At 43.6% G+C, this 26,832-nt stretch overlaps 2 protein-coding genes across 2 annotated transcripts; one reads left to right on the top strand and one right to left on the bottom strand.

The window, feature by feature from the left end:
- Nucleotides 1–261: 261 nt before the first annotated feature.
- Nucleotides 262–8,757, top strand: LOC135524699 (antithrombin-III-like). Its single transcript, XM_064952457.1, has 7 exons — nucleotides 262–416; nucleotides 5,668–6,037; nucleotides 6,336–6,551; nucleotides 7,429–7,566; nucleotides 7,706–7,924; nucleotides 8,022–8,261; nucleotides 8,474–8,757. The coding sequence occupies exons 2-7, from the start codon at nucleotides 5,669–5,671 to the stop codon at nucleotides 8,648–8,650; spliced, it is 1,359 nt and encodes a 452-aa protein (XP_064808529.1). The 5' UTR covers nucleotides 262–416; nucleotide 5,668; the 3' UTR covers nucleotides 8,651–8,757.
- On the bottom strand, nucleotides 8,751–20,027 carry LOC135524698 (zinc finger and BTB domain-containing protein 37-like). The gene is made up of 4 exons (XM_064952456.1): nucleotides 19,466–20,027; nucleotides 18,304–19,307; nucleotides 17,801–17,900; nucleotides 8,751–15,211 (listed from the first exon to the last, which is right to left on the bottom strand). Exons 2-4 carry the CDS (start codon nucleotides 19,281–19,283, stop codon nucleotides 14,708–14,710), a joined length of 1,584 nt encoding a protein of 527 aa, XP_064808528.1. The 5' UTR covers nucleotides 19,284–19,307; nucleotides 19,466–20,027; the 3' UTR covers nucleotides 8,751–14,707.
- Between the last annotated feature and the right edge of the window lie 6,805 nt (nucleotides 20,028–26,832).

The raw sequence follows: 26,832 nt of genomic DNA, 5'->3' as shown, positions 1-26,832 counted from the left end.
GTTCATATGGCATAGCGCAACATTTTTGTCAAAGACGTGCATTTCTTGTCTATTGTATGGTGTATTTAAGCAGGCTAAAGACAGTTTGCTGTTGCTACATCAATATTAGTATGTACGATTATACGAATGAGCCTGTACTTTTTTGTTCTTCACTGTGACAATTCTCTGTGCATTTGGTTCTATTTGTATCATTTCATATGAACAAATACTTGCGAAGACATTAGAACATTGGGTCACAGGATGTGGGACCAACGATCAATACTTCAAAGGTTGAGCTGAGTAAATGGTCCTTTCTACAGCCCCGGCGCACTGCAGGACACTGACCCTGTCCCCCAATGAGGGACTCGCCAGCTCAAATCGCAGCCAATATTTTTACGTTCCACACAGTCATTTACTTACAAGGAAATTTACCTCAGGTAAGGCGTCAATTCATAACATTGTTGCGGAGAGTTTAATATGGTTTAAAAAGGTTATGCCATGGTGAGATTGGCTTATAATTGCATGTTCAAAGATCCCACTTATTGAGGCTAGAAACAGGTATTAATTTCTCAATGGCTAGCTGAATAAACACAATCAACTCAAAGCCTCAACATAAAATAGAATATATTTTAAGTCTTCAAACTTAAACATTTGTATTTGTTTTTCAATGTGTAGTTGCTTAGATGGTACTCTATAGAGTTGACATAATTATAAATGTCATGAGGTTTTGCACGCATCCAAACTTTACAAGACCTGGACAAAATGATTATACACGTTAAAGAAAATGTAACGTCCACTCACTGTTTGCTGCCTCTGATAAGGGGATACCATTACATACCCCTGATGTGTTGTTAAAATATCCCTTATTGGGAGAGCTAACTGAGCGAAATTCTTTTAAAATTAGGAATTATCCCCAAATCATAAATTGATAGTTTCCGTGTTTGCTTTGGTTCATTTTCTGTACTTTGCATTTCACTATTTTACAGCGGGCTCCTACGATGTGAAGAAAATGTTGGACTGTGGAAGTCATTTTCAAAAGTGTTATGATGTTGGTTAAAATGTGTGGTGCAGTGGCGGCTGGTGACTTAGGAAGGGGGATGGATGAAAGTTATATTGAATGCGTTCAGGTTTAAGCCTATGGTATGACATGCTATTATTGGAATTATATTTGGATTGTTTTGAATGATTAACACAGCAGTATTTCAAGGTATCTTAAAGATCGAATCTGCATGAGGGGAAATAGCACCGCTATAGCAACGCATTTGGTCTAGACCAGGTATTCCCAAACTGGGGTACGCCAAATAAAAATGTGATGAACTTTTTTTCCATTTTTTTTTCAAACAGTCCATTTATATTTTCCAATAGGGCTATACATTTGGGTGAAGTTTTTATCTCACCTGAGTAGCCTTGTTTCACTGCTAAAAATAAAATTCAACCATCTGGTGTTCAAATAACAACACAATGTCAAATACAGGTAGCCTAGTCAAATAATTAACATCCAAACACATGAACTGTTACTCTCTCGTGGGAATTCCACTAACGGTCCGTATGTAGCTGCTGCTCATGTTGGTATCTGTACTGATGGCGCAAAAGCCATGACAGGGAGACCTAGTGGAGTGGTAACGCGTGTGCAAGCAGTTGCTCCCAACGCCACTTGGGCACACTGCAGCATCCACAGGGGGCGCTTGCTGCCAAGGCCATGCCTGACAGCTTGAAAGACATTTTGGACACTACAGTGAAAATGGTTAACTTTGTTAAAGCAAGGCCCCAAACTCTTGTGTATTTTCTGCACTATGCAATGATATGGGCAGTGACCATGTAACGCTTTTACAACATACAGACGTGTGCTGGTTATCAAGGGGCAAAGTAATTGACATGTTTTTTGAATTGAGAGAGGAGCTTAAAGTTTCCTTTACTGACCATAATTTTCACTTGTCTGACTGCTGCATGATGAGTTCCTCACACAACTAGCCTATCTGGGTGATGTTTTTCTCGCCTAAATTATCAGAAAGGATTACAGGGACTCTGAAACTATATTCAATGTGCGGAACAAAATTGAAAGTATGATTAAGAAGTTGGAGCTCTTCTCTGTCTGCGTTAACAAGGACAACACACAGGTCTTTCCATCGTAGGATTTTTTGTGTGTGCAAATGAACTCAAGTTTATAGACAATGTTAAGTGTGATATAGCAGTGCGCAATTAGGCAGGTACTTTCCCGAAACAGATCACACAAACAACTGGATTCGTTATCCCTTTCATGCCCTGCCCCCAGTCCACTTACCGATATATCTGTACCAGAGAGCCTCATTGAAATTGCAACAAGCGGTTCTGAGAAAATGTAATTTAATCAGAAGCCACTGCCAGATTTCTGGATTGGGCTGCGCTCAGAGTATCCTGCCTTGGCAAATCGTGCTGTTAAGACACAGATGCCCTTTGCAACCACGTACCTATGTGAGAGTAGATTCTCGGCCCTCACTAGCATGAAAACTAAATACAGGTACAGACTGTGTGCGGAAAATGAATTAAGACTGAGACTCTCTTCAATACAACCCAACATTGCAGAGTTTTGTGGTTAGTTATTGACAATTTTCAATGAACAAATACGGTTTTATATGTAAGATGGTTAAATAAAGAGCAAAATGATTTATTATTTGTGCCTTGGTCCTTGCCACTTCCCAGTAGCCAGGTTGTGACACAAACTTACACTCATTCTTATGTTTAATAAATGTTGTATAGTGTGTGTGACAGGCTTACAATGTTGGCAAAAAAACTACAGACTGCAAATGAATTGCGCATGCGGGAAGCCGCCGCTGGCTGATCCCGCCCTGGCTTACATTCAGGGCGGGATGTATTTTAGACAAATGTTCTTTGTCTAAAATAAATCTCTGCACAAAAATAAATCACTGCATTTGACTCACACAGCCTCAGTCACTTACTCACCTTGTCCACTTTGTGTGTGCCTCTCTGTGACATAAGCTAACCATCTAGCTGGCTAACTCATCATGTCTCAGTCTAAACTGTACACTCAAAAATACAAGGAGTGGGAATCAAACCCTGAATTCAAAGACTGGTTGAAGCCGTATATTGGAGATGATACACGGGCATATTGCCTGTATTGTAAGGCTGATTTCTTCTCCAGACTTAGTGATGTAAAAAAACACATGACAACTCATAAACATACTCAAAGGGCAAAGCCTTATAACAGTTCCACCCAAAACATACACATGGTTAGCAGATGTTAATGCGAGTGTAGCGAAATGCTTGTGCTTCTAGTTCCGACAATGCAGTAATAACCAACAAGTAATCTAACTAACGATTCCGAAACTACTGTCTTATGCACACAAGTGTAAGGGGATAAAGTATGTACATAAAGATATATGAATGAGTGATGGTACAGAGCAGCATAGGCAAGATACAGTAGATGCTGCCATTTATGGTTAAAAAAATTGACTCTGTAAAAAAGTCTGAGGCTACCATGGCATTAGCTATCGCTGAACACTGTTCTATGCTGGCATGTGATCACATTGGAGAAGCATGTAGAGCTGCTTTCTCAGACTCCACCGCTGCTACCCACTTCAAAATTAACAGGAAAAAGTGCACAGAAATGATTAATGGTGTTCTAGCACCATACTTTCTGAAAAAGTTGGTTGCAGATGTGGGTGAGCAGTGTTTCAGCCTCCTCCTCCTCGATGAGTCCACGGATGTAAGGGTTTCTAAGTACCTGGGGGTTGTGAGAAGGTACTTTTGTGACACCAAGCAGACAATTGTATCAACATTTCTGGGGCATGTTGAGTTGGAGGGAGGAGATGCCAAAACTATAGCCCCGTGCTGTTGTGGCTTTCCTCGAGAAGTGTTGTCTTAAAGAGAAACTCCTGGGGACAGGGACTGACAATGCCTCTTATGACGGGGATTAAGAATGGGGTCCATAAAGTGCTGAAGGAGGAGCATGGCCTCAAATATCTGGTTCTTATTCGCTGTGTGCCACTCTGCAGCTTGCTCATTTGTAGTGCTAAACATATTTAGGGTGTTTTTTACTCACTTTTTGTGTCTCCCACGATGTTATTCCGTTCATCACAATTACATGCACATGGTCAATTATGCAAATTAGTCGATTACGTTATTTAGCGACTTTTAGGACAGCCAATAGCTACTTTCCTTACTGAGGAGTTGGCAACACTGCCTGGTGCTAGAGGGGCTACGCAGCTGGAGGTTGAATGTTGAATGTTTGAAGGGGTACGGGACTATAAAAACATTGGGAACCACCGCTCGAGACCGAGAGGCGCAACTTCGCAAGACTTTCTGGAACGCTTGCGAATCAGACCAGGATTGGGGCTTGAGAAGTCAATGAGAGAAGTGAAAAAGTATTCCTTTTGGTTAATTTTTCAAATCCCTAAAGCCTCAACCTAGATTTGAGCCAATGTCTTTAGTAGTTGAACATGTTATTACTCTAACCTGGTGAAAGTGGCAAACGGACTCATTTTAGTCAAAAACAACTTTATATTGAAGGAGTGCCTTGATTTGACGGCCTGCAAATGCACAGTTCGGCGTAAGATGACAGTTAGAGCTGATGACTTGTTTCTGCGCATGAGTTTTGCTAGCCAACATCGCCTATACGTGTGATCGGGAATTCCTACTGGAGAAGTAGTTTTCACCTATTTTCCTCCTGTCTTTGGCTGCACTGTCCACTAGAGCTGTAGTGTCTGGTAGTTTCCCCTTCCCCTGATACTTCATTGATCCCTACATTTACATTTCATTTCACAAGGCAAGTCAGTTAAGAACAAATTCGTATGTACAATGATGGTCTACCCCGGCCAAACCCTCCCCTCACCCAGACTACGCTGGGCCAATTGTGCTCCCCTATATGGACTCCCAATCACGGCCGGTTGTGATACAGCCCGGGATGAAACCCGGGTCAGTAGTGACGCCTCGAGCACTGTGATGCAGTGCCTTAGACCGCTGCGCCACTCAGGATACATGCCATCGATCAGCCAGAGTCCAAAGAGACAGCTGGTTTCTAAATTAGCCATTGACCAATGACCAAAGGAATTGAATAACCCTGCTACAGTGGTGTAAAGTACTTAGGTAAACGTATTTTAAAGTACTACTTACGTCGTTTTTTTTTGGTATCTGTACTTTACTTTATATTTTGTACAACTTTTTATAACTTTTACTTCACTACATTTCAAAATAAAATAATGTACGTTTTACTCCATAGTTTCCCTGACACCCAAAGGTACATTTGAATACTTAGCTCGACAGGAAAATGGTCCAATTCAAGCACTTATCAAGAGAACATCCCTGGTCATCTCTACTACCTGATCTGAAATATTCACTTAACACAAATGCTTAGTTCGTAAATTATGTCTGAATTTTGGAGTGTGTCCCTGACTGTCTGTAAATAAAAAAACAAAATGGTGCCATTTGGTTTGCTTAATATAAGGAATGTGAAATGATTTATACTTTTACTTTTGATACTTAAGTATATTTGAGCAATTACATTTACTTTTGATACTTAAGTATATTTAAAACCAAATACTTTTAGACTTTTACTCTATTTTACTGGGTGACTTTCACTTTTACTTGAGTCATTTTCTATTAAGGTATCTTTACTTTTATTCAAGTATGACAAATTGGTACTTTTTCCATCACTGCCATGCTATACCCTGACCCAGACCCCTCTCCCCGCAGAATGAGGCTTCCCCAGTTTGTGTGGACGCTGGGGCTGCTATTGCCCTTGCTGTCAACCTCCCAGGCGTTCAAAGACATCTGCAATGCCAAGCCCAAAGACGTGCCCCTGGAGCCCAGGTGCGTCTACCGCAGCCCCGAGGACGAAGCTCCGACAGGGGACGCTATCCCGGAGAAAGTCCCTGAGAACACCAATCCCCGGGTGTGGGAGCTGTCCAAGGCCAACAGTCGCTTCGCCCTGTCCCTGTTCAAGCAACTAGCCCAGGGAAAATCCAGCGAGTCAAACATCTTCATGTCTCCTATCAGCATCTCCTCAGCCTTTGCTATGACCAAGCTGGGCGCCTGCAACAACACGCTAAAACAGATTATGAATGTAAGGGGTCTGAAGCGTAGCCCACAGGACTGTTAAATAGGCCTGGTAACCAACATCAAAAGGCCAAAATATAAAACCAAGATTGAGACTTACTATACATTTACAAGTACATGACTCATTCAGCATTTTTTCATCCACATCAGGCAGGAAGAACTTAGAAATGTGGGGTTTCTGTCAATTCACATGTTCACTTTTTCTTGTTCCTCTAGTGATAAACGTTATTTTTAAATGAATGGCCACAACCAAATAACAGCTCAGGGCATCCCAATGTCTGATCTCTGTCTCAATCTCAATTCAGGTGTTTGAGTTTGACACAATCAAAGAGAAGACGTCGGACCAAGTGCATTTCTTCTTCGCCAAGCTAAACTGTCGCCTGTACCGCAAGAAAGACAAGACGACAGAACTGATCTCAGCCAACCGTCTTTTTGGAGAGAAGTCTCTGGCATTCAATGAGGTTTACCAGAATATCAGTGAGCTGGTGTATGGAGCCAAACTCATGCCACTCAACTTCAAGGTCTTTCCCTCTTGCATTGTCTATAGCCTACAGCTTAATTTAGCATTTTCACACATCACAAATAGATATTATATACTCTTTAATAACAATGTATGATCAAGAGTTAAACCACATAACTATAATGGAACAGTGTTAAGTCTAATCAATGACATGCACCATTACTACATGGTCTTTATCTGCAGTCACACAGCTGAATAATTACACTGCCTTCTGAAAGTATTCACACCCCTTGACTTATTCCACATTTTGTTGTTACAGCCTGAATTCAAAATTGATTCAATATATTTTTTCTCACCATCTACACACAATACCACATAATGACAAAGTGAAAACGTGTTTTTAGACATTTTTGCAAATGTATAGAAGATGAAACATAGAAATCTTATTTACAGGCACTGGAAAACCTCCCTGGTCTTTGTGGTTGAATCTGTTTGAAATTCACTGCTGGACTGAGGGACCTTACAGATAGTTAATTGTATGTGTGGGGTACAGAGATGAGGTAGTAGTTAAAAAATAATATTAAACACTTATTGCACACAGTGAGTCTATGCAACGTATTATGTGACTTGTTAAGCACATTTGTACTCCTGATGGTATTTAGGTTTGCCATAAAAAAGGGGTTGAATACTTATTGACTCAAGATATTTCAGCTTTTCATCTTTTATTAATTTGTAAACATTTCTCAAAACAGATCCACTTTGACATTATGGGATATTGTGAGTAGGCCATCCAGTGACACAAAGTCAAACTGTTATCCATTTTAAATTCAGGCTGTAACACAACAAAATGTGGAAAAAGTCAAGGAGTGTGAATACTTTCTGAACCAAAGTAATTCTAGACATGTAGAAGTGCAATTCTGTGACCATGGGTCTTTTAGGAGAAGCCAGAACTGTCACGGGTGACCATCAACGATTGGATTGCAAACAAGACTGAGAACAGGATTCAGAACACCCTGCCGAAGGACTCGCTGAACTCTAACACTGTGCTGGTCCTGGTCAACACAATCTATTTCAAGGTGTGTTGAGTTTATTTCCTCTCTGCCTATGGAGGGCCTTTGAGCCAAAACTACTTAATTTTTGCCTCCACGGCCTTCCATAGCCACCACCCAGGCACCCATTTCCTTCCATTCAACTGCCATCTCTGCTGTCTCACAGGGTCAGTGGAAAAGCAAATTTGACAAAAAGAATGTCTTCAAGGCTGACTTCTATGTGAGTAAATCCAAGACGTGCCCAGTGTCCATGATGTACCAGGAAACCAAGTTCCACTACGGCAGGTTCACGGAAGACAAGGTGCAGGTGCTGGAACTGCCGTACCGTGGAGATGACATCACCATGGTGCTGATCCTACCTCTCAAAGACACACCCCTGTCTGAGGTGGGTGTCAACTGTCATCATTTACACTGTTCACTGACAATTATAGTGTACAGTACTATATCACACTGAATTTTTGCTCTGCCGATGATGTTCTAAGGTGGAGGAGAACTTGGACTTGAAGAAGCTGACTGGCTGGCTGCATAACATGAGGGAAACCTCAGTGTCGGTGCATCTGCCACGCTTCCGCATTGAAGACAGCTTCAGTCTGAAGGAGAAACTGCAGGCCATGGGGCTCGAGGACCTCTTCAGCCCCAAGGACGCCAGCCTGCCAGGCATCCTTGAAGATGAGGCGAATAATCTGTACATTTCCGATGCATTCCATAAAGCATTCCTAGAGGTATGTACAGTATCCATCATAAGGATCATGATTCAAAAATCCATAATGATCATCACTAAAAGTAGCTGGGGACACAAACGTCAACAAGCAAATGAACAGATCAAACGTGCATCGGCTGGGGCACTCATCGATAAACTTTATTATATCAATGAAAATTACAAACTTTCAAAACATTTTTGTCCAGTAACATAAGAAATAATTAACTGTTGCAGGTGAATGAGGAAGGCAGTGAGGCGGCTGCTGCCACGGCTGTAATGGCCGTCGGCCGTTCCATAAACTCAAACCGGGAGTTGTTTGTGGCCAACAAGCCCTTCCTCCTGCTCATCCGAGAGTCCACCATCAACACCATGGTGTTCACTGGCCGAGTGGCTGACCCCTGTGACCCCTGATCACACACTTCAGATGTGTCATTCCCCAATGTAAACTGTCATGCCATGCAACTACCTACTTCTGATCTCTGTATTGAGCTAAAATAAACCAAATGGGATGAACAGTGGACCACTTTTGTGATGTTTTTATTTATTTTTTATTTTAAGAAGAATGTACTTTAATATGTACTAGTGAAGAAAATGATAGTGGTTATTGAGAAGTAACCCATTTTCACATGATCAATAACAAATCAACCTTTGGCCTTTACAGTGTAATCAATATGTTTCTTTTTCAGGAACAGGACCATGCAAAATAAACTTAACATATAACCTGCAAGACCACCGCTGGTTTTGTACCTCACTTGACAGGATTCAAAAATATATATTGTCATGTAACATATTCCATTTCCTTTGAGATATCTTTTTTTTTATGAATATATTTTTAATGTCAAGTAATATTTTACATTAAGTCATTAATTACATAGCTTAATGATTTGTTGGAGTAAGCATTTTGTGGTCAAAACCATATTGGATATACGTATGCATCTTTGTGTATAAACATTGAGACAACTGTTAAAGAATATATCTGATAAGACACGAGAGCTCAATGAAGCAGCAAAACAAGGACATAATAGCACAAAATGTAGAATATATTAAATATCACCTAATAAATCATTATTTGGCAAGTTTGGCATTAAAAACCTATGACAAAGACATGCATCACTGCTAAATATGGGCTCAGCTTGACCATACATTAAAGTAACTGAAATGTTTGGATTCCTTTAACATTTTTTAGCTACATATGCTGTTTTTCACAGTTGGGACATATGGGTCAAAACAGGACATTTCAGGACAGTACTTTAATAAACTATATCTGTATTATTGTCATCCTCTCACTAGCTTAGTAAGAATCTTCACAGGACATAGAGGTAAGTGGAGACGATGAAAACCGCCATAATTCTGTTGTTTGCTCAAACTAGAGGCTAGTTCATGAGAGCTTGTTCCTGTCATTGATCTACATTCAGCAGTAACAACACACATACAAGGGTTCAATAATCATACACTTAAAGCAGGTAAAGCTTATTTAAAAAAAATGTAAAAGCCCTTTTAGTTCTAAACAAAGAAAAAGGCATGAAACAATAAATCTTTATCAAACCCCCAAAAAGGCTATTCAAAACAAAATTCAAATCAAGCAAACCTGGTACCTGGTGGGAATTATTATTTTTTAACAAAATTGGTTGTATTCTGTTTCATAATAATTGTTCTGTTTCATAGTAATTGTTTAAAAATCGAATCGTTTTTACACATTTTAATAATGATGGAACACTTCTCTATCTGGATTCCAGGTTTTCCAGCATCAAGGTTGGTAATGTACTATACCTCTAAGATGAATGAAATCAACTGTATCTGAAAATCTACTGTCAATTAAAATCATTCCACTTTAGTTCTACATTGGAATGCTATAATTCTTTCATTTAATGCCTTAATTCTAAAGTCAGCATGATTGGAGCTCTCCAGAACCCAAGGTTGGTGACCACTGGCTTAGAAGCATTAACTGTGAGTGTGACTAAAATGTTCACATAAATCTTCCACCATTGAACAATTCAAGACCATCTTCAAATTTTGTTAGCTGAAGCAATCACATTGTAAAGAATGTTCAAGCTACAACCCTGAGTATTATTATAACTATGTTTCAATCAGGGATGCGTGATACTGTATATCTGCCTTTCATATCGGTATCGACCGATGATGGCTGAAAAACTGGACTAATAGTGGATGGTGTTAAAAGGGCAATCTGCAATTGCTACATACATTGTTGTACTCAAATGAATTATGTACCCATTGATTCTTGAATAATATAACATAATGTCGAACCCCATCAGAACCCAAAATTAGATTATTTTACTCAATGTTTGTAAATGTAAACAAACACTATATAGCCTCAAAATATGGTTTAAACTATACTTTTTTAAGCATGGATGGTCAGTTCTTGCATCCATTAGCTTTGTCTATGAATTTGAGTGGTTTCATTTCTCACCGAAACAGGGTTGGGGAACATACTTATTAGACTGTTATTGATTCAACTACTGATTAGTGCTTTAAATCTGAGCTACAATAAAATGACACGGTGCACCGAAAAGTGTTTCTCTGTGAAAATGTTTGATCTTTACATTTGCTCATTGATAATTTAAAAAAAGGTTGTTTTTTAAAAGTATTTTGATCAATAGCTAGTTGTTCACACAATATTTGTAATGTCATATCAGTATCAGCCATCATGGACAAGAAAATATTGGTTATTGACCAAGAATTTCCAAATTCGTGCATCCCTAGTTTCAATATAAGAGAATAGCTGCATTGCTACGTCCATAATGGCGTCTTCACTTAAAAAATAAAACATCATGCATACACTGAACAAAAATATAAACGCAACATGTAAATTGTTGGTCTGATGTTTCATGAGCTGAAATAAAAGATCCCAGAAATGTTCCATAGGCACAAAAAGCTTACTTCTCTAAAAATGTTTGCACAAATTTGTTTACATCCCCATTAGTGAGCATTTCTCCTTTGCCAAGATAATCCATCCACCTGAGAGGTGTGGCATATCAAGAAGCTGACTAAACAGCATGATCATTACACAGGTGCACCTTCTGCTGGGGACAATAAAAGACCACTCTAAAGTGAGCAGTTTTGTCACACAACACAATGCCACAGATGTCTCAAGTTTTGAGGGAGCGTAAAATTGGCATGCTGACCGCAGGAATGTTCACCAGAGCTGTAGCCAGAGAATTGAATGTTAATTTCTCTACCATAAGCCACCTCCAACATAATTTGGCAGTACGTCCAACCGGCCTCACAACCGCAGACCATGTGTAAACACACCAGCCCAGGACCTCCACATCCGGCTTCTTCATCTGCGGGATCATTTGAGGGGGGTGCTGAGGAGTGTTTCTGTCTGTAATAAAGCCCTTTTGTGGGGACAAACTATTTCTGATTGGCTGGGCCTGGCTCCCCAGTGAGTGGGTTTATGCCCTCCCAGGCCCACCCACAGCTGCACCCTTGCCCATTCATGTGAAATCCTTAGATTCGGGCCAACTGAATTCATTTAAATTGACTGATTTCCTTATAGGAACTGTAACTCAGTAAAATCTTTGAAATTGTTGCATATTGCATTTATATTTTTGTTCAGTATACATTTAATCTTCGTTAAGCTGCACTTGCTAAATAAGGCTTGCTGTAAGATTTCTCTGCAGGTAGCCCAAGCTCAATGGTTTATCTAAAACCCCTTAAATGTTACGTACAGAGTACACTTAAAAACAGTAAACAAAAATACCTGATATTTATAAAGAATGTTGATCTGTTTTTGTCTGACGAATATTAACCGAGGTGTACTGTGGTGATGTGTAATGCATTCTCATTTCAGATAAGAAAAACCCAGTGGACAAATCAGTAAGTTTTTCACTTGCATACATTAAAAACTCCCGCCACACCCACAAATGATTCAGATCTAAAAATAAAATAAGAAAATAAAACAGCCAATCCACTGGGCTACCCTTTATCTGTATAAAAACAATGTTTTAAGTTAAATTAAATTTGCGATATATCTTTTACATATTTCTTTAAAAATGTAACTATTTCAAACCCCTCCTTAATTGAAGTGCTTGACGTAATTATTTTGGCCTCCCTGCGAGGGAGGGAAATACGACCCTTGGCTTGTCCTCTCAAATCCTTTGGATGCCTCTTCTTAATGATTGATTTCCAGTGGAACACACTCCACTGTAGCAATCATGTCTATCCTTTGGTGATGGGACATCTGTAGCATCAGTGGGCTGCAGTCTTTCTCTTGGGTGGTACTACAGTTCAGCTGCATTCTTTCTCTTGGGTGGTACTACAGAACAGCTGCAGTCTTTCTCTTGGGTGGTACTACAGAACAGCTGCAGTCTTTCTCTTAGGTGGTACTACAGTTCAGCTGCATTCTTTCTCTTGGGTGGTACTACAGAACAGCTGCAGTCTTTCTCTTGGGTGGTACTACAGTTCAGCTGCAGTCTTTCTCTTGGGTGGTACGACAGTTCAGCTGCATTCTTTCTCTTGGGTGGTACTACAGTTCAGCTGCAGAGTCCTTCTCTTGGGTGGTACTACAGTTCAGCTGCAGAGTCTTTCTCTTGGGTGGTACTACAGTTCAGCTGCAGAGTCTTTCTCTTGGGTGGTACTACAGTTCAGCTGCAGAGTCTTTCTCTTGGGTGGTACTACAGTTCAGCTGCAGTCTTTCTCTTGGGTGGTACTACAGTTCAGATGCAGAGTCTTTCTCTTGGGTGGTACTACAGTTCAGCTGCAGAGTCTCATCTCTCCTCCTTCGAACCCCCCCAATAGCGATGAGTGTCCTCCATTACAATCTTGTCTCTACATCCTCCAGATACATTGTATCAGAGCTAGATAAAAATGTTCAGATGCGCTTATGCAAAAAAAACAGTCACTTATAAAAAAAGAAAAAGGTAGTTAACCACAACATAGAAAAATGAGAACATACTGTAAATTCAACTGAGTGCATCGACCAATCTGCTTGGAGCAGAGCTGTATTGCGTAGTGATGTGTGAGAGGTAACAGAGTTTTATTGTAGCTTATCTGAGGTAAAAAAAAACAAAAAACTGAGTTTCCTGTGTTCCTGTATAGAAGTATGCATTCAGCAGCTGGTTAAAGAATGTGGAGGTATGGTTCAAACACATATGGATTAACAAGTCCTCTTTAAAAGGCCTCTTACCTTTGCCAATATCTTAATACATTGTAAAAGTGTTGCACTGATTAAATAAATGGTATACTTCTGAATGTATTTAGCCATGTTAAGACACATGACATAAAATCGTCATAAGACTGACATCAGTGTTATTTTCAGAATTGTACTCATTACTCTACCAAATTAACTGGTTTTGTTCACTGGGCCATATCTACTATTCATGTGGAGTTGCATTTTTAAGCCATTCTGGCACATGGGCAATTCCACCGTAACAGTGATGCTGAGACTCTCTCTGTAAACAAACCATACAACTATGTACAAGGACTACTTCATAAATTACACGGAACATTTGACAAAAATACATTTACTTGAGCAGATGCAAAGTTTGGTAACAGAATGACAGTTTGTGCTGTTGGAGTTGTCATTTTGTTACCAAACTTTGCCTCTGCACTGTCAAAGTAAATTGTATTTTATTTTACCTTTATTTAACAAGGCGAGTCAGTTAAGAACAAATTCTTATTTTCAATGTCGGCCAAGGAACAGTGGGTTAACTGCCTGTTCAGGGGAAGAACGACAGATTTGTACCTTGTCAGCTCGGGGGTTTGAACTTGCGGTTACGAGTCCAACGCTCTAACCACTAGGCTACCCCAAATGTTTTTGTTACCTCAAGTAAATGTGTTTTTGTAAAATTGGAAATTTGTTCAAAGTCGTCCTTGTGTAAAAAAATGTGTATGGTTTGTTCAACTTTGCAACCATTGCATTTTGTTTGACATACATTTTTATGTGAAAACCATGAGTAACTGTGGAATTACCCATATAATGTATGAAGAGGAGTCTGATTATCACTGACCCCCATATGTTCAAGATTGTCTCAAGACAAAAGGCAAGAATTGAAATTGTATGTAGTTATTATACAAAATAATAAAACTAACATAAGAAAATAGGCAAATAAAAACCACTGCATTCAGTGTTGTGAGGTTATTGGGAGTGTGTGGCATTTCTTCATGTGTTGGCTTAATCTGTTCATGTTTGTATTGTGAAGGTAGATATGGTTTAAAGCGGAAATATCATGTATAAATAACGACATATTACGAAGTGCCATATCAAACTACTCTGTTGCTTCATTCTCCTGTCCCTGCAGTTTAGTCGAAGGAATTAAAAAAAAAAATGCTTATAAAAATCCCACCCTGGATGGACTTGACCTTCTGACCTCCCCCTTATCATAATTTCCTTTGAAGCAACTTCAACATACATTGTCTTTCCTCCACTGGCAGGAGAGTACAAACCATTAACCTAACCTATACCCTGTCCTCCTATACCCCAACCATCTCCCTCCCTGGTCCACTGGGTCAATCAGGCCCAGTGGTGGAGACAGAGGCCTGGACACCCTCTCTGAAAGAGGCCCCACCTCCACCCCCATCTGGCTCCTCCTGGCTGGGTGACGCCTCCTCGTTCTGCCCCCCCCTGGAGGAGACAGTGGTGGTCTCTGGGGAGGCGCTGTGGGCCAACTCTTGAGGGCCGCAGCCCGGGTGGTTCTTGCGGAAGTGCTGGTTGAGGATGGCCTGGAAGGGGAAGCTCTTCCCGCAGACGTGGCAATGGAAGGGCTTGTTTCCTGTGTGCTTGCGGATGTGGTACTCGAGCTGGTCCTTGCGGGTGTATTTCTTGCCGCAGATGCGGCACACGAAAGGTGTGATGCCCATGTGCAGCCTCATGTGGCGGTCCAGGCTGCCCTTCTGGTTGAAGGACTTGCAGCAGTAAATGCAGGTGAGCCGAGGGTTGTAGTGGCACCAGCGGTCAGCCACCTGATCACGCAGGTACTCCTCGTAGCCGCCCAAAACAGCCTGCTCCTCCCCCTGAAAGACAAACAAGAGGTACGTCTCAAGACTGTCAACACTCAATGTAACACTAGATTGCACTGTACAAAACATTAGGAACACCTGCTGTTTCCATGACATAGACAGACCAGGTGAAAACTATGATCCCTTATTGATGTCACCTATTAATTCCACTTAAAGATGGATGTTTAAGCCTTGAGACATGGATTGTGTGTCATTCAGAGGGTGAATGGGCAAGACAAACTATTTAAGTGTCTTTGAACAGGGTATGGTAGTAGGTGCCAGGCACAACATTTTGTTTCAAGAAGTGCAACGTTGCTGGGTTTTTCACCCTCAACAGTTTCCCGTGTGCATCAAGAATGGTCCACCACCTAAAGGACATCCAGCCAACTTGACAACTGTGAGAAACATTGGAGTCAACATGGGCCAGCATTCCTGTGGAATGCTTTCAACACCTTGTAGAGTCCATGCCCCGATGAATTGAAGCTGTTCTGCGGGCAAAAAGTGGTGCACCTCAATTTCAGGAAGGCATTCCTAATGTTTTGTACACTCAGTATGTATAATTGCTACAGTGGCTTGAGAAGGTATTCACCCCCCTTGGCATTTCCCCTATTTTGTTGCCTTACAACCTGGAATTAAAATGGACTTTTGGGGAGTTTGTATCATTTACACAACATGCCTACCACTTTGATGATGCTAAATATTTATTGTGAAACAAGATATAAGACCAAAAAAAAATGAAAACTTGAGCGTGCATAACTGTCCACCCCAAATGAATACTTTGTAGAGACACCTTTTGCAGCAATTGCAGCTGCAAGTCTCTTGGGGCATGTCTCTATAAGCTTGGCACATCTAGCCACTGGGATTTTCACCCATTCTTCAAGACAGAACTGCTCCAGCTCCTTCAAGTTGGATGGGTTCCGCTGGTGTACAGCAATCTTTAAGTAATACCACAGATTCTCAATTGGATTGAGGTCTGGGATTTGACTAGGCCATTCCAAGACATGTAAATGTTTCCCCTTTAACCATTTGAGTGTTGCTTTAGCAGTATGCTTAGGGTCATTGTCCTGCTGGAAGGTGAACCTCCGGCCCAGTCTCAAATCTCTGGAAGACTGAAACAGGGTTCCCTAAAGAATTTCCCTGTATTTAGCGCCATCAATCATTCCTTCAATTCTGACCAGTTTACCAGTCCCTGCCGATGAAGAACAACCTCACAGCATGATGCTGCCACCACCATGCTTCACTGTGGGGATGGTGTTCTCGGTGTGATGAGAGGTGCTGGGTTTGTGCCAGACATAGCGTTTTCCTTGATGGACAAAAAGCTAAATTTTAGTCTCATCTGACCAGAGTACCTTCTTCCATATGTTTGGGGAGTCTTCCACATGCCTTATGGTGAACACCAAACGTGTTTGCTTATTTTTTCTTTAAGCTCTGGCCTCTCTTTTGTAAAGTCTAGCTCTGTGGAGTGTACGGCTTAAAGTTGTCCTATGGACAGATACTCCAATCTCCGCTGTGGAGTTTTGCAGGTCCTTCAGGGTTATCTTTAGTCTCTTTGTTGCCTAACTGATTAATGCCCTCCTGGTCCGTGAGTTTTGATGGGCAGCCCACTCTTGGCAGGTTTGTTGTGGTGCCATAGTCTTTAATGGTGCTAAGTGGGATGTTCAAAGTTTCTGATATTTTTTATAACCTAACCCTGATCTGTACTTCTCCACAACTTTGTCCCTGACCTGTTTGGAGAGCTCCTTGGTCTTCATGGTGCCGCTTGCTTGGTGGTGCCCCTTGCTTAGTGGTGTTGCAGACTCTGGGGCCTTTCAGAACAGGTGTATATCTACTGAGATCATGTGACACTTAAATAAAGTCCACATGTGTGCAATCTAACTAATTATGTGACTTCTGAAGGTAATTGGTTGCACCAGATCTTATTTAGTGACTTCGTAGCAAAGGGGGGGTGAATACATATGCACGCACCACTTTGCATTTTATTTTATTTTTCACTTCACCAATTTGGACTATATGTCCATTACATGAAATCCAAATAAACATCAATCTAAATTACAGGTTGTAATGCAACAAAATAGAAAAAAACTCCAAGGGGGATGAATACTTTTGCAAGGCACTGTATTTGCAGTTGGAATTGTTGTACCACACTTCTGTCATGGGTTCCCATAATAGTTATGTCTTAATTAAGACCCTTAATTTAGCTGATGTCATAGGTGTTGGGGAAAGTATTCCCTTCCTGTATTATGGAGTATTTCTGAAATCTGATTAAGGACTTTCCACAGGGCCAGATTAAGGAGTTGTTCACAGGGCCTGCATCATCATCATCACCTCTATGTTTGTACGTGTCCATGAGGAATACACACAACATGCATGATTCCCCTTAGTAGTAAACCCCTTCATCATAGAGTACGCGGCTCAGTGCTATGGTCATTGAGTATGTAACAGGCTAGTGTACCAATCCATAACCTCCCTCGAGACCTTAAAAGATCATTGATTGCACCTGGACTGAAAGCTAGCTTTTTTTGGACTAGCGTTGTATGGTGGACTTTAGAAATGCAGAGTGCTGACCACCAGGGTAGGATACCAGTTGATGAGGGTGACACATACCTGCGAGTTGGGATGGCACTGGTCGTCTACTCTGCTGGGTGACTCACTCTTGGCTCTCGGTCTCTCTGCCATCACCACCACACTGCCAGTAGGACTAAACCTGACAGGACAGAGATACTGGATCCTCAAACCTCTTCAGCAGGCAAGTCCACTGAGCCATTTACCTTAGCACTCCATCTTCCAAGAGCAATACATATAGTAGGCTGCTTTTGTTTAGAATTTTCACTCAATACCCTTAAAATGTCACCCAACGTGCTTTTCTGAGGTACTTTGTACTGAATTTTACTTCAGTTTAAAACGTGTATGCACACTCCCTTTATATGGTGTAGCTCAGATGGTAGCACATGGTTCTTGCAATGCCAAGATAGTGGGTTCAATTCCCGGGACCGCCCATAGGGAAAAAAAAATGTATGCACACATGACTAAGTCACTTTGAATGAAAGCAGCTGCCAACTGGCATACATATTATATAAAGTGACTTCTTCCCTGGAACTTGTACCCACCTCTCAGTCTCACTGAAGCTGCTGGAGGGCTGAGAGCTCTTGGCCCCCGTGACAATACCCTCCTGCACCAGCGAGCTGCACACGGACGTGTCAATCATCATGGCTGCTCCCTCTTCCGCCCCGCTCCCTTCTTCCTGGGTATCAGCCCCAGTCCACTCTTCCATCCTCTCCGTCTTTATCCTCAAACCACCCACCACTCGCATTGACTCCCCCTCTTCACCGCCGCTCCCCCTCTCCGACTCTGCCTCCACGTACCACTGGCCGGCCCGATTGATGCGCAGTATGGGCTCCTTCCCCAGCCTGCTGCCCACTTCCACCCCCCCAGGCAGACCCTCCGGGCCCAGCCCACTGTGCTCCACCATCTGGGGGCTCATGGACTCCCCCGCTGGGCTTCCCACCTCTCGGATATCCATGGCACCTCGGGTTCTGCTTCCTTGAGGTCCCAGAACCCTGGGGCTGCTGTGGCGCGGGCTTAGGGAGCCCCCTGATGTTCCTACCCCACCTCCTCCTCCTCCCTCCAAGCTCCCAGCCCCCCTGTGCCCCCCTCCGGCACCCAGCTCCTCCTCCGCCAGGCTGATCTTTAGATGGATGCCCTCAAGGATCTGCGTGCAGCGGTCAATGATGTGCTGCATCTGCAGGAAGCTGGCGGCCGTCAGGTAGCTGATGATGTCGGCCAGCTGCAGGCACAGCCTCCCGGTGTAGCAGTATGAGAGGAGCTGATCAAACACCGAGGGGTTGCGGATGACTGACAGGGACACAGTGCTCATCTGGCCCAACGACATGTGGTCTCGGAAGTAAGGGGAGCTGGCAGCCAACACAACCTTGTGAGCACGGAAGCTCTGGCCCTGCACGTTCACCACTATGTCACACAGCCGCCCCTGCATACGCAGCTGGTTCAGTTGGGACAGCACAGAGTTGCTAAAGTCTGGGACGTCCAGCTGGATGCTGCCTGCTCGCTCCATGGTGCCTGCTCGCTCCATCCTGCCGTGTATGATCCCTTATCACTGTGCAGAGAAAAGGGACATGATAATGAAAATAATATAACTTTTATATTACTTCATGTACACAAAAATAATATTGACTAGTTGGAAACTAGCAGACATATAGCTTAACTGTTTGACAACCTAACCAAGAACTTTGCTAAAGAGGACAACTTGCATACCTTTTCGGAATGCACCACCTGCACTTGTACCACGGCACTGAAGTGTTACTGGCTATTATTTTCTGTACTGTGCCATAATATTAACTGCTGACTGGCTAACTTGCATAAAAGATGGCAATAATTATAGCTTGCAACGAGTTGTGCATTGTTGACAAATGGTGTGAACTGATGCTCTTATACAGCGGTGAATCTCAAATGCTATAACCGAGCCCTGGCCCTCTTTTCGGCCACTGTAACATACTGCAGTACGGTGATGAACCGAAGTCTAAACGAAGAATACACCCCGGCGTTGCTCGTGACAGGGAGGTGGCTAGCCAGCTAGTTCAACGTCCATATAGCTAACAAAAACGGAGCAAGACAGAACACCGTGCAACGTCTGTCATAACGAACCGTCGCTAATACAACTGCGGTACTGTCGCATATTTGATGTCAATGTGCATTATTTTCAATTTTATCTCCTCGGTTACTCCTTTCGCTGCTCTCATTTTCCAATTTCATTTCACAGCAGACGGACCAACTTTGACTGGGGGAAAAAAAGTACATTTGCATTATGGGAAGCAGTGTTCTCTTCTAATGGACAAGTCGTTAGAGAACAGAAAAGACGCGGGATAAAATAACATCGGTTCCCAGAATGCAATACCTTGAAGTCAAAAAGATGTTTATGGCGCAAACGAAGGGTTAACCCAGACACGTCATTGGGGCAATAAAGCTGAAGCGTCCGTTCACAACGTTTTCTCAACACCAAATATGGTAGTGAGAGGAAGTTCAGTCACGGGTAGTGAGAGAGGATGGAACTAGGTAAAACTGGGCCGACATTCAGGTAATTTTCTCATCGATTAAACATCTGATCTCAATAAATTTTTCTGTTCCCAAAACTAAAATATTTTACGAACACAGTGCACTAAGTTTCATAGACTTAACGCTATGTCAAAGTTTTAAGATATGCAAAACGTGCTTACAACGAGCCAATAGGATCTCGTGAGCTCGTGCTTGGCTTTGCCCAACTCCTTGCTTGTTCTGCACACTGCATTATTTACTCCCACTAAAAGACACGGATTAATTATCTTGATGAACTAGTTATAAATATCGCTGGTTCCTTCTTTTTTTCAGCGTTTGGTAGTTGTTTTTTAATTGAACCTTTTATTTAATTAGGCAAGTCAGTTAAGAATAAATACTTATTTACAATGACGGCCTATCCCATCCGTGTGTGTGTGTGTGTGTGTGTGTGTGTGTCTGTCAGTATCGTGTAATTGTTCTGGACCAGCTGCAGTTTAACCAGGTCTTTACAGCACTAGACCATATGACGGGTCAATAATCAAGATAAGATAAAACTAGAACCTGCAGGACTTTTGAAAAGAAGGTCGACGACATCCGATCCTCGTTTGCTAAGTCAAACGACACCGCTGGTTCTGCTCACACTGCCCTACCCTGTGCTCTGACCTCTTTCTCCCCTCTCTCTCCAGATGAAATCTCGCTTCTTGTGACGGCCGGCCGCCCAACAACCTGCCCGCTTGACCCTATCCCCTCCTCTCTTCTCCAGACCATTTCCGGAGACCTTCTCCCTTACCTCACCTCGCTCATCAACTCATCCCTGACCGCTGGCTACGTCCCTTCCGTCTTCAAGAGAGCGAGAGTCGCACCCCTTCTGAAAAAACCTACACTCGATCCCTCCGATGTCAACAACTACAGACCAGTATCCCTTCTTTCTTTTCTCTCCAAAACTCTTGAACGTTTCGTCCTTGGCCAGCTCTCCTGCTATCTCTCTCAGAATGACCTTCTTGATCCAAATCAGTCAGGTTTCAAGACTAGTCATTCAACTGAGACTGCTCTTCTCTGTATCACGGAGGCGCTCCGCACTGCTAAAGCTAACTCTCTCTCCTCTGCTCTCATCCTTCTAGACCTATCGGCTGCCTTCGACACTGTGAACCATCAGATCCTCCTCTCCACCCTCTCCGAGTTGGGCATCTCTGGCGCGGCCCACGCTTGATTGCGTCCTACCTGACAGGTCGCTCCTACCAGGTGGCGTGGCGAGAATCTGTCTCCTCGCCACGCGCTCTCACCACTGGTGTCCCCCAGGGCTCTGTTCTAGGCCCTCTCCTATTCTCGCTATACACCAAGTCACTTGGCTCTGTCATAACCTCACATGGTCTCTCCTATCATTGCTATGCAGACGACACACAATTAATCTTCTCCTTTCCCCTTCTGATGACCAGGTGGCGAATCGCATCTCTGCATGTCTGGCAGACATATCAGTGTGGATGACGGATCACCACCTCAAGCTGAACCTCGGCAAGACGGAGCTGCTCTTCCTCCCGGGGAAGGACTGCCCGTTCCATGATCTCGCCATCACGGTTGACAACTCCATTGTTTCCTCCTCCCAGAGCGCTAAGAACCTTGGCGTGATCCTGGACAACACCCTGTCGTTCTCAACTAACATCAAGGCGGTGGCCCGTTCCTGTAGGTTCATGCTCTACAACATCCGCAGAGTACGACCCTGCCTCACACAGGAAGCGGCGCAGGTCCTAATCCAGGCACTTGTCATCTCCCGTCTGGATTACTGCAACTCGCTGTTGGCTGGGCTCCCTGCCTGTGCCATCAAACCCTACAACTCATCCAGAACGCCGCAGCCCGTCTGGTGTTCAACCTTCCCAAGTTCTCTCACGTCACCCCGCTCCTCCGCTCTCTCCACTGGCTTCCAGTTGAAGCTCGCATCCGCTACAAGACCATGGTGCTTGCCTACGGAGCTGTGAGGGGAACGGCACCGCAGTACCTCCAGGCTCTGATCAGGCCCTACACCCAAACAAGGGCACTGCGTTCATCCACCTCTGGCCTGCTCGCCTCCCTACCACTGAGGAAGTACAGTTCCCGCTCAGCCCAGTCAAAACTGTTCGCTGCTCTGGCCCCCCAATGGTGGAACAAACTCCCTCACGACGCCAGGACAGCGGAGTCAATCACCACCTTCCGGAGACACCTGAAACCCCACCTCTTCAAGGAATACCTAGGATAGGATAAGTAATCCTTCTCACCCCCCTCCCCCTTAATGATTTAGATGCACTATTGTAAAGTGGCTGTTCCACTGGATGTCAGAAGGTGAATTCACCAATTTGTAAGTCGCTCTGGATAAGAGCGTCTGCTAAATGACTTAAATGTAAATGTAAATGTAAAATGACTTGCTTTGTGGAGTGTGGTGTCACACGGACAAACCTCTCCCCATCTTTACAACCATTGAATCTATGTTTTGACCATAACAGTTTACAATCTCAGGTAACGGCAAGTAATTTAGTCTCCTCAACTTGTTCAACAGCCACACCGTTCATTACCAGATTCAGAACTCGGGGAATGATTTGTACCAAATACAATGTTCTTAGTTTTAGAGATGTTCAGGACCAGTTTATTACTGGCCACCCATTCCAAAACAGACGGCAACGTTTTGTTTCATTGACTTCATTAGCTGTGGTTGCTGATGCGTTTATGGTTGAATCATCAGGAATGTTCCCTCTAAGACTGCCACACAGCTCCCCAGAACTGCCGTACAGAAATGTCAGACCACAAAGAAAAGCATGAGATTGAACTTCACTCAACTTTCTAGAGCAAGTGGTCACCAACCGGTCGATCGCGATCCAATAGTCGATCTCCAAGGCATTCCTAGTCGATCACCAAACATTTCTGTAAAAAACAACAACGATAAAGCCTTGTGTTCCTATTATTCGTCTGGGGCTGTTGACAGTAGGTGTACCCGATTCAGCTGCCCTGCACGCCGTGTTGGCAAACTGTTGCCATTTTGAACCATTTCATATGTCTCTTCCTTCCCAGCGGGCCCAAAGAGCAAATCAAGTGCATTATAGGCTTACCGCTGACCAGTCGGATGGCTCAGGTGAAGTACATGCAGTAACGTAACAGGCATAAAAGAAAGCTACAGCAAAGTTAATACTGTGAGATTTCAAAACTTTTAAAACAATGACTAGAGAGAGAATGTCAATAAATACAGCAAAAATGTTTTATGAGTGAGTTTAAGTTCTTACTCAGCACTGTCAACACTTTGTATTTAACACTTATAAGCCACAAAAGGCACTTTCTTCCCATTTCCACTCAGCGCTACAACAAGCACTGCAGCAGTAGTAATGGGAGTAGTAGTAATTGTCGAATAGGGATTTCATAGGCTATGAGTTAGTTATAGTCATGTTGTGTTTACAAGGAATCTGATTGAGATTAATTCCATCCCTGTCCACCCTACAACTGGTGATGTGGTTGGTGTGGGGTATACAGTTCACCTCCACTGTGTTATCCATAAGCACAACCTGTGCATTTACAGTCAACACTAAAAATAGTGCAATATTTATATTTAAACAGTAATACACGGAACTGGACACTCACCAAATGTGCATCCCAAAAATGATGTTTAACAACCCAACTTGGGTTATTTCACAAACACAGCGCTGGGTCAATGTAGCATAGAACACATGTTGGGTTATTTTGACCAAGTGCTGCTGAGCTTCGTGATTAACCTAACGGATTGAGTTACTCGGATTACCCCAACAACTTGTAATTAGTGGATCATTTCTTACTTCCTTGCTGGGTTATTTTTGATAATTCTTTCTAAAGTTGGTTTCAACGGCCGAAACAGTGCAAAGAAAAGCAAAGTGCAAATAACAACATTCTGTAAAGTATATCCAGTACCTTGAGACAGCACAACAGAGAGACGGCTGTCACATTATCATTTACTCATTTTTGCAGATGATAACAGTGTAATATTTAATTCGGGAATCAAAACAAAATCACCTTGGAATCGATTGGAATCAGAAAAGAAAGTAGCCTAATACAGTACACTCACCAAAGGCTCAATAAAACCAACATGGACACACATGGTGTCCAGGGGTAGTGAAGCTGGAAACAAACTCAAACCTGACCCTTTGTATAATGTTGTTAGTTGTGTTTACCTTAGAATCACAACAAGGTTACAAGGGCATGGGAGGTTCACAGGGATATATTGTCATCCACAGTACTCTATCAAATGTTCATTTTTCAACTGAATTCTTTCTTTTATTCTCCCAAAATGTTGTTTATAATGTTGTTTATGCACAAATTTTTGGCAAATATTTCTTGCAGATAAATTATGTTGACCACTTTTAGTGCTATTCCCTCCCTTTCCAGGGCCCATAAATACTTAATCTTGATCACTTTCAAATCCATATACATCTCAATAAAATTGAGTTGCGATAACTGTCAGTGGTGTGTACTTACGACTACATCGAGTCAGTGTTTGTCGATACTTGTAAAAATAAAAATTCTTCAACGCCTACCATGTACCTATGTTTTTCCTGTGTAACTGCAAACTTTTCCTTGGGTGCTGAAATCCGTAGTTTTTGATTAAAGTCCAATTGTACGCGACCGCTGCCAAGGGAGCCATTCTTTGTTAACGGAGAAAGTGTCACACCCTGACCATAGTTTGCTTTGTATGTTCTGTTTTGTTTGGTCAGGGTGTGATCTGAGTGGAAATTCTATGTTGGATGTCTTGTTTGTCTGTTTCTGTGTTTGGGCCTGATATGGTTCTCAATCAGAGGCAGGTGTTAGTCATTGTCTCTGATTGGGAGACATATTTAGGTAGCCTGTTTTGTGTTGGGTTTTGTAGGTGATTATTCCTGTCTTTGTGTTTGTTGCACCAGATAGGGCTGTTTAGTTTTTTCACGTTTCTTATTTTGTATTATACATTGTTCAAGTTATCATCTTTATTAAAGATGTATAAAAATAACCACGCTGCGTTTTGGTCTGCCTCTCCTTCCTAGGAAGAACCGCGTTACAGAATCACCCACCACTACAGGACCAAGCGGTGTGGTGACAGGCAGCGGCAGCAGGAGCAGAGCAAGGAGGACTGGACATGGGAGGATGAGTTGGACGGTAAAGGGCCCTGGGCACAGCCAGGAGAATATCTCCGCCCCAAAGAAGAGCTGGAGGTGGAGAAGGCGGAGAGGCGCTGGTATGAGGAGGCAGCCCGGCGGTGTGGATGGAAGCCCGAGAGTCAGCCCCAAAAATGTATTGGGGGGTGGCACACAGGAAGTGTGGCGAAGCCAGGTAGGAGACCTGCGCCAATTTCCTGTGCTTCCCGGGGGACTAGAGAGACCGGGCATGCACCGTGTTATGCTGTGATGCGCACGGTGTCCCCAGTGCGGGTGCACAGCCCGGTGCGGTACATACCAGCTCCGCGTATCGGCCGGGCTAGAGTGGGCATCGAGCCAAGTGCCATGAAGCAGGCTCTACGCATCTGGTCTCCTTGGGCCGGCTTACATGGCACCAGCCTTGCGCATGGTGTTCCCGGTTAGCCTGCATAGCCCAGTGCGGGCTATTCCACCTCGCCGCACTGGCAGGGTGACCGGGAGCATTCAACCAGGTAAGGTTGGGCAGGCTCTGTGCTCAAGAGCTCCAGTGCGCTTGCACGGTCCGGTCTATCCGGTACCACCTCCACGCACCAGCCCTCCGGTGGCAGCCCCCCGCACCAGGCTGTCTCATCCCTGCAGGTGCTCCCACCTCTCCAGCGCTGCCAGAGCTTTCCTCCTCTCCAGCGCCGCCTGAGCTACCCGTCTGCCCAGCGCCGCCAGTGCCGCCAGTCTGCCCAGCGCCGCCAGTGCCGCCAGTCTGCCCAGCGCCGCCAGTGCCGCCAGTCTGCAAGGAGCCGCCAGTGCCGCCAGTCTGCAAGGAGCCGTCAGTCTGCAAGGAGCCGCCAGTGCCGCCAGTCTGCAAGTTGCCGCCAGTCTGCCAGGATCTGCCAGAGTCGTCAGCCAGTACGGAGCTGCCCCTCTGTCCCGAGCTGCCCCTCTGTCCCGAGCTGCCCCTCTGTCCCTAGCTGCCCCTCTGTCCCGAGCTGCCCCTCTGTCCCGAGCTGCCCCTCTGTCCCGAGCTGCCCCTCTGTCCCGAGCTGCCCCTCAGTCGAGTGGGTTCATTTAGAAGGGTCGCCGTGGTTAGGAGACCACGGAAGCGGACAATGGGGCGGACTAAGACTATGGTGAAGTGGGGGCCACGTCCAGCACCAGAGCCGCCACCGCGGACAGATGCCCACCCAGACCCTCCCCAATAGGTTCAGGTTTTGCGGGGGGGTACTGTCACACCCTGACCATAGTTTGCTTTGTATGTTTTTATGTTTTGTTTGGTCAGCGGGTGATCTGAGTGGGCATTCTATGTTGGATGTCTTGTTTGTCTGTTTCTGTGTTTGGGCCTGATATGGTTCTCAGAGGCAGGTGTTAGTCATTGTCTCTGATTGGGAGACATATATTTAGGTAGCCTGTTTTGTAGGTGATTATTCCTGTCTTTGTGTTTGTTGCACCAGATAGGGCTGTTTCGGTTTTTCACGTTTCTTATTTTGTATTATACATTGT

Source organism: Oncorhynchus masou, chromosome 31, assembly GCF_036934945.1.
Source record: "Oncorhynchus masou masou isolate Uvic2021 chromosome 31, UVic_Omas_1.1, whole genome shotgun sequence".
Classification (NCBI taxonomy): Eukaryota; Metazoa; Chordata; class Actinopteri; order Salmoniformes; family Salmonidae; genus Oncorhynchus; species Oncorhynchus masou.
This window is presented reverse-complemented; position numbering and strand designations above follow the sequence as displayed.

Coding starts and splice junctions, on each gene's coding strand:
- LOC135524699 (XM_064952457.1), top strand. CDS start 5,669: ATGAGGCTTCCCCAGTTTGTGTGGACGCTGGGGCTGCTATTGCCCTTG. Junction 6,038..6,335: donor CGCTAAAACAGATTATGAAT/GTAAGGGGTCTG, acceptor ATCTCAATTCAG/GTGTTTGAGTTTGACACAAT. Junction 7,567..7,705: donor TCAACACAATCTATTTCAAG/GTGTGTTGAGTT, acceptor GCTGTCTCACAG/GGTCAGTGGAAAAGCAAATT.
- LOC135524698 (XM_064952456.1), bottom strand. CDS start 19,283: ATGGAGCGAGCAGGCACCATGGAGCGAGCAGGCAGCATCCAGCTGGAC. Junction 17,901..18,303: donor AGCTTCAGTGAGACTGAGAG/GTGGGTACAAGT, acceptor CTGTCCTGTCAG/GTTTAGTCCTACTGGCAGTG. Junction 15,212..17,800: donor AGTGCCATCCCAACTCGCAG/GTATGTGTCACC, acceptor TTTGTCTTTCAG/GGGGAGGAGCAGGCTGTTTT.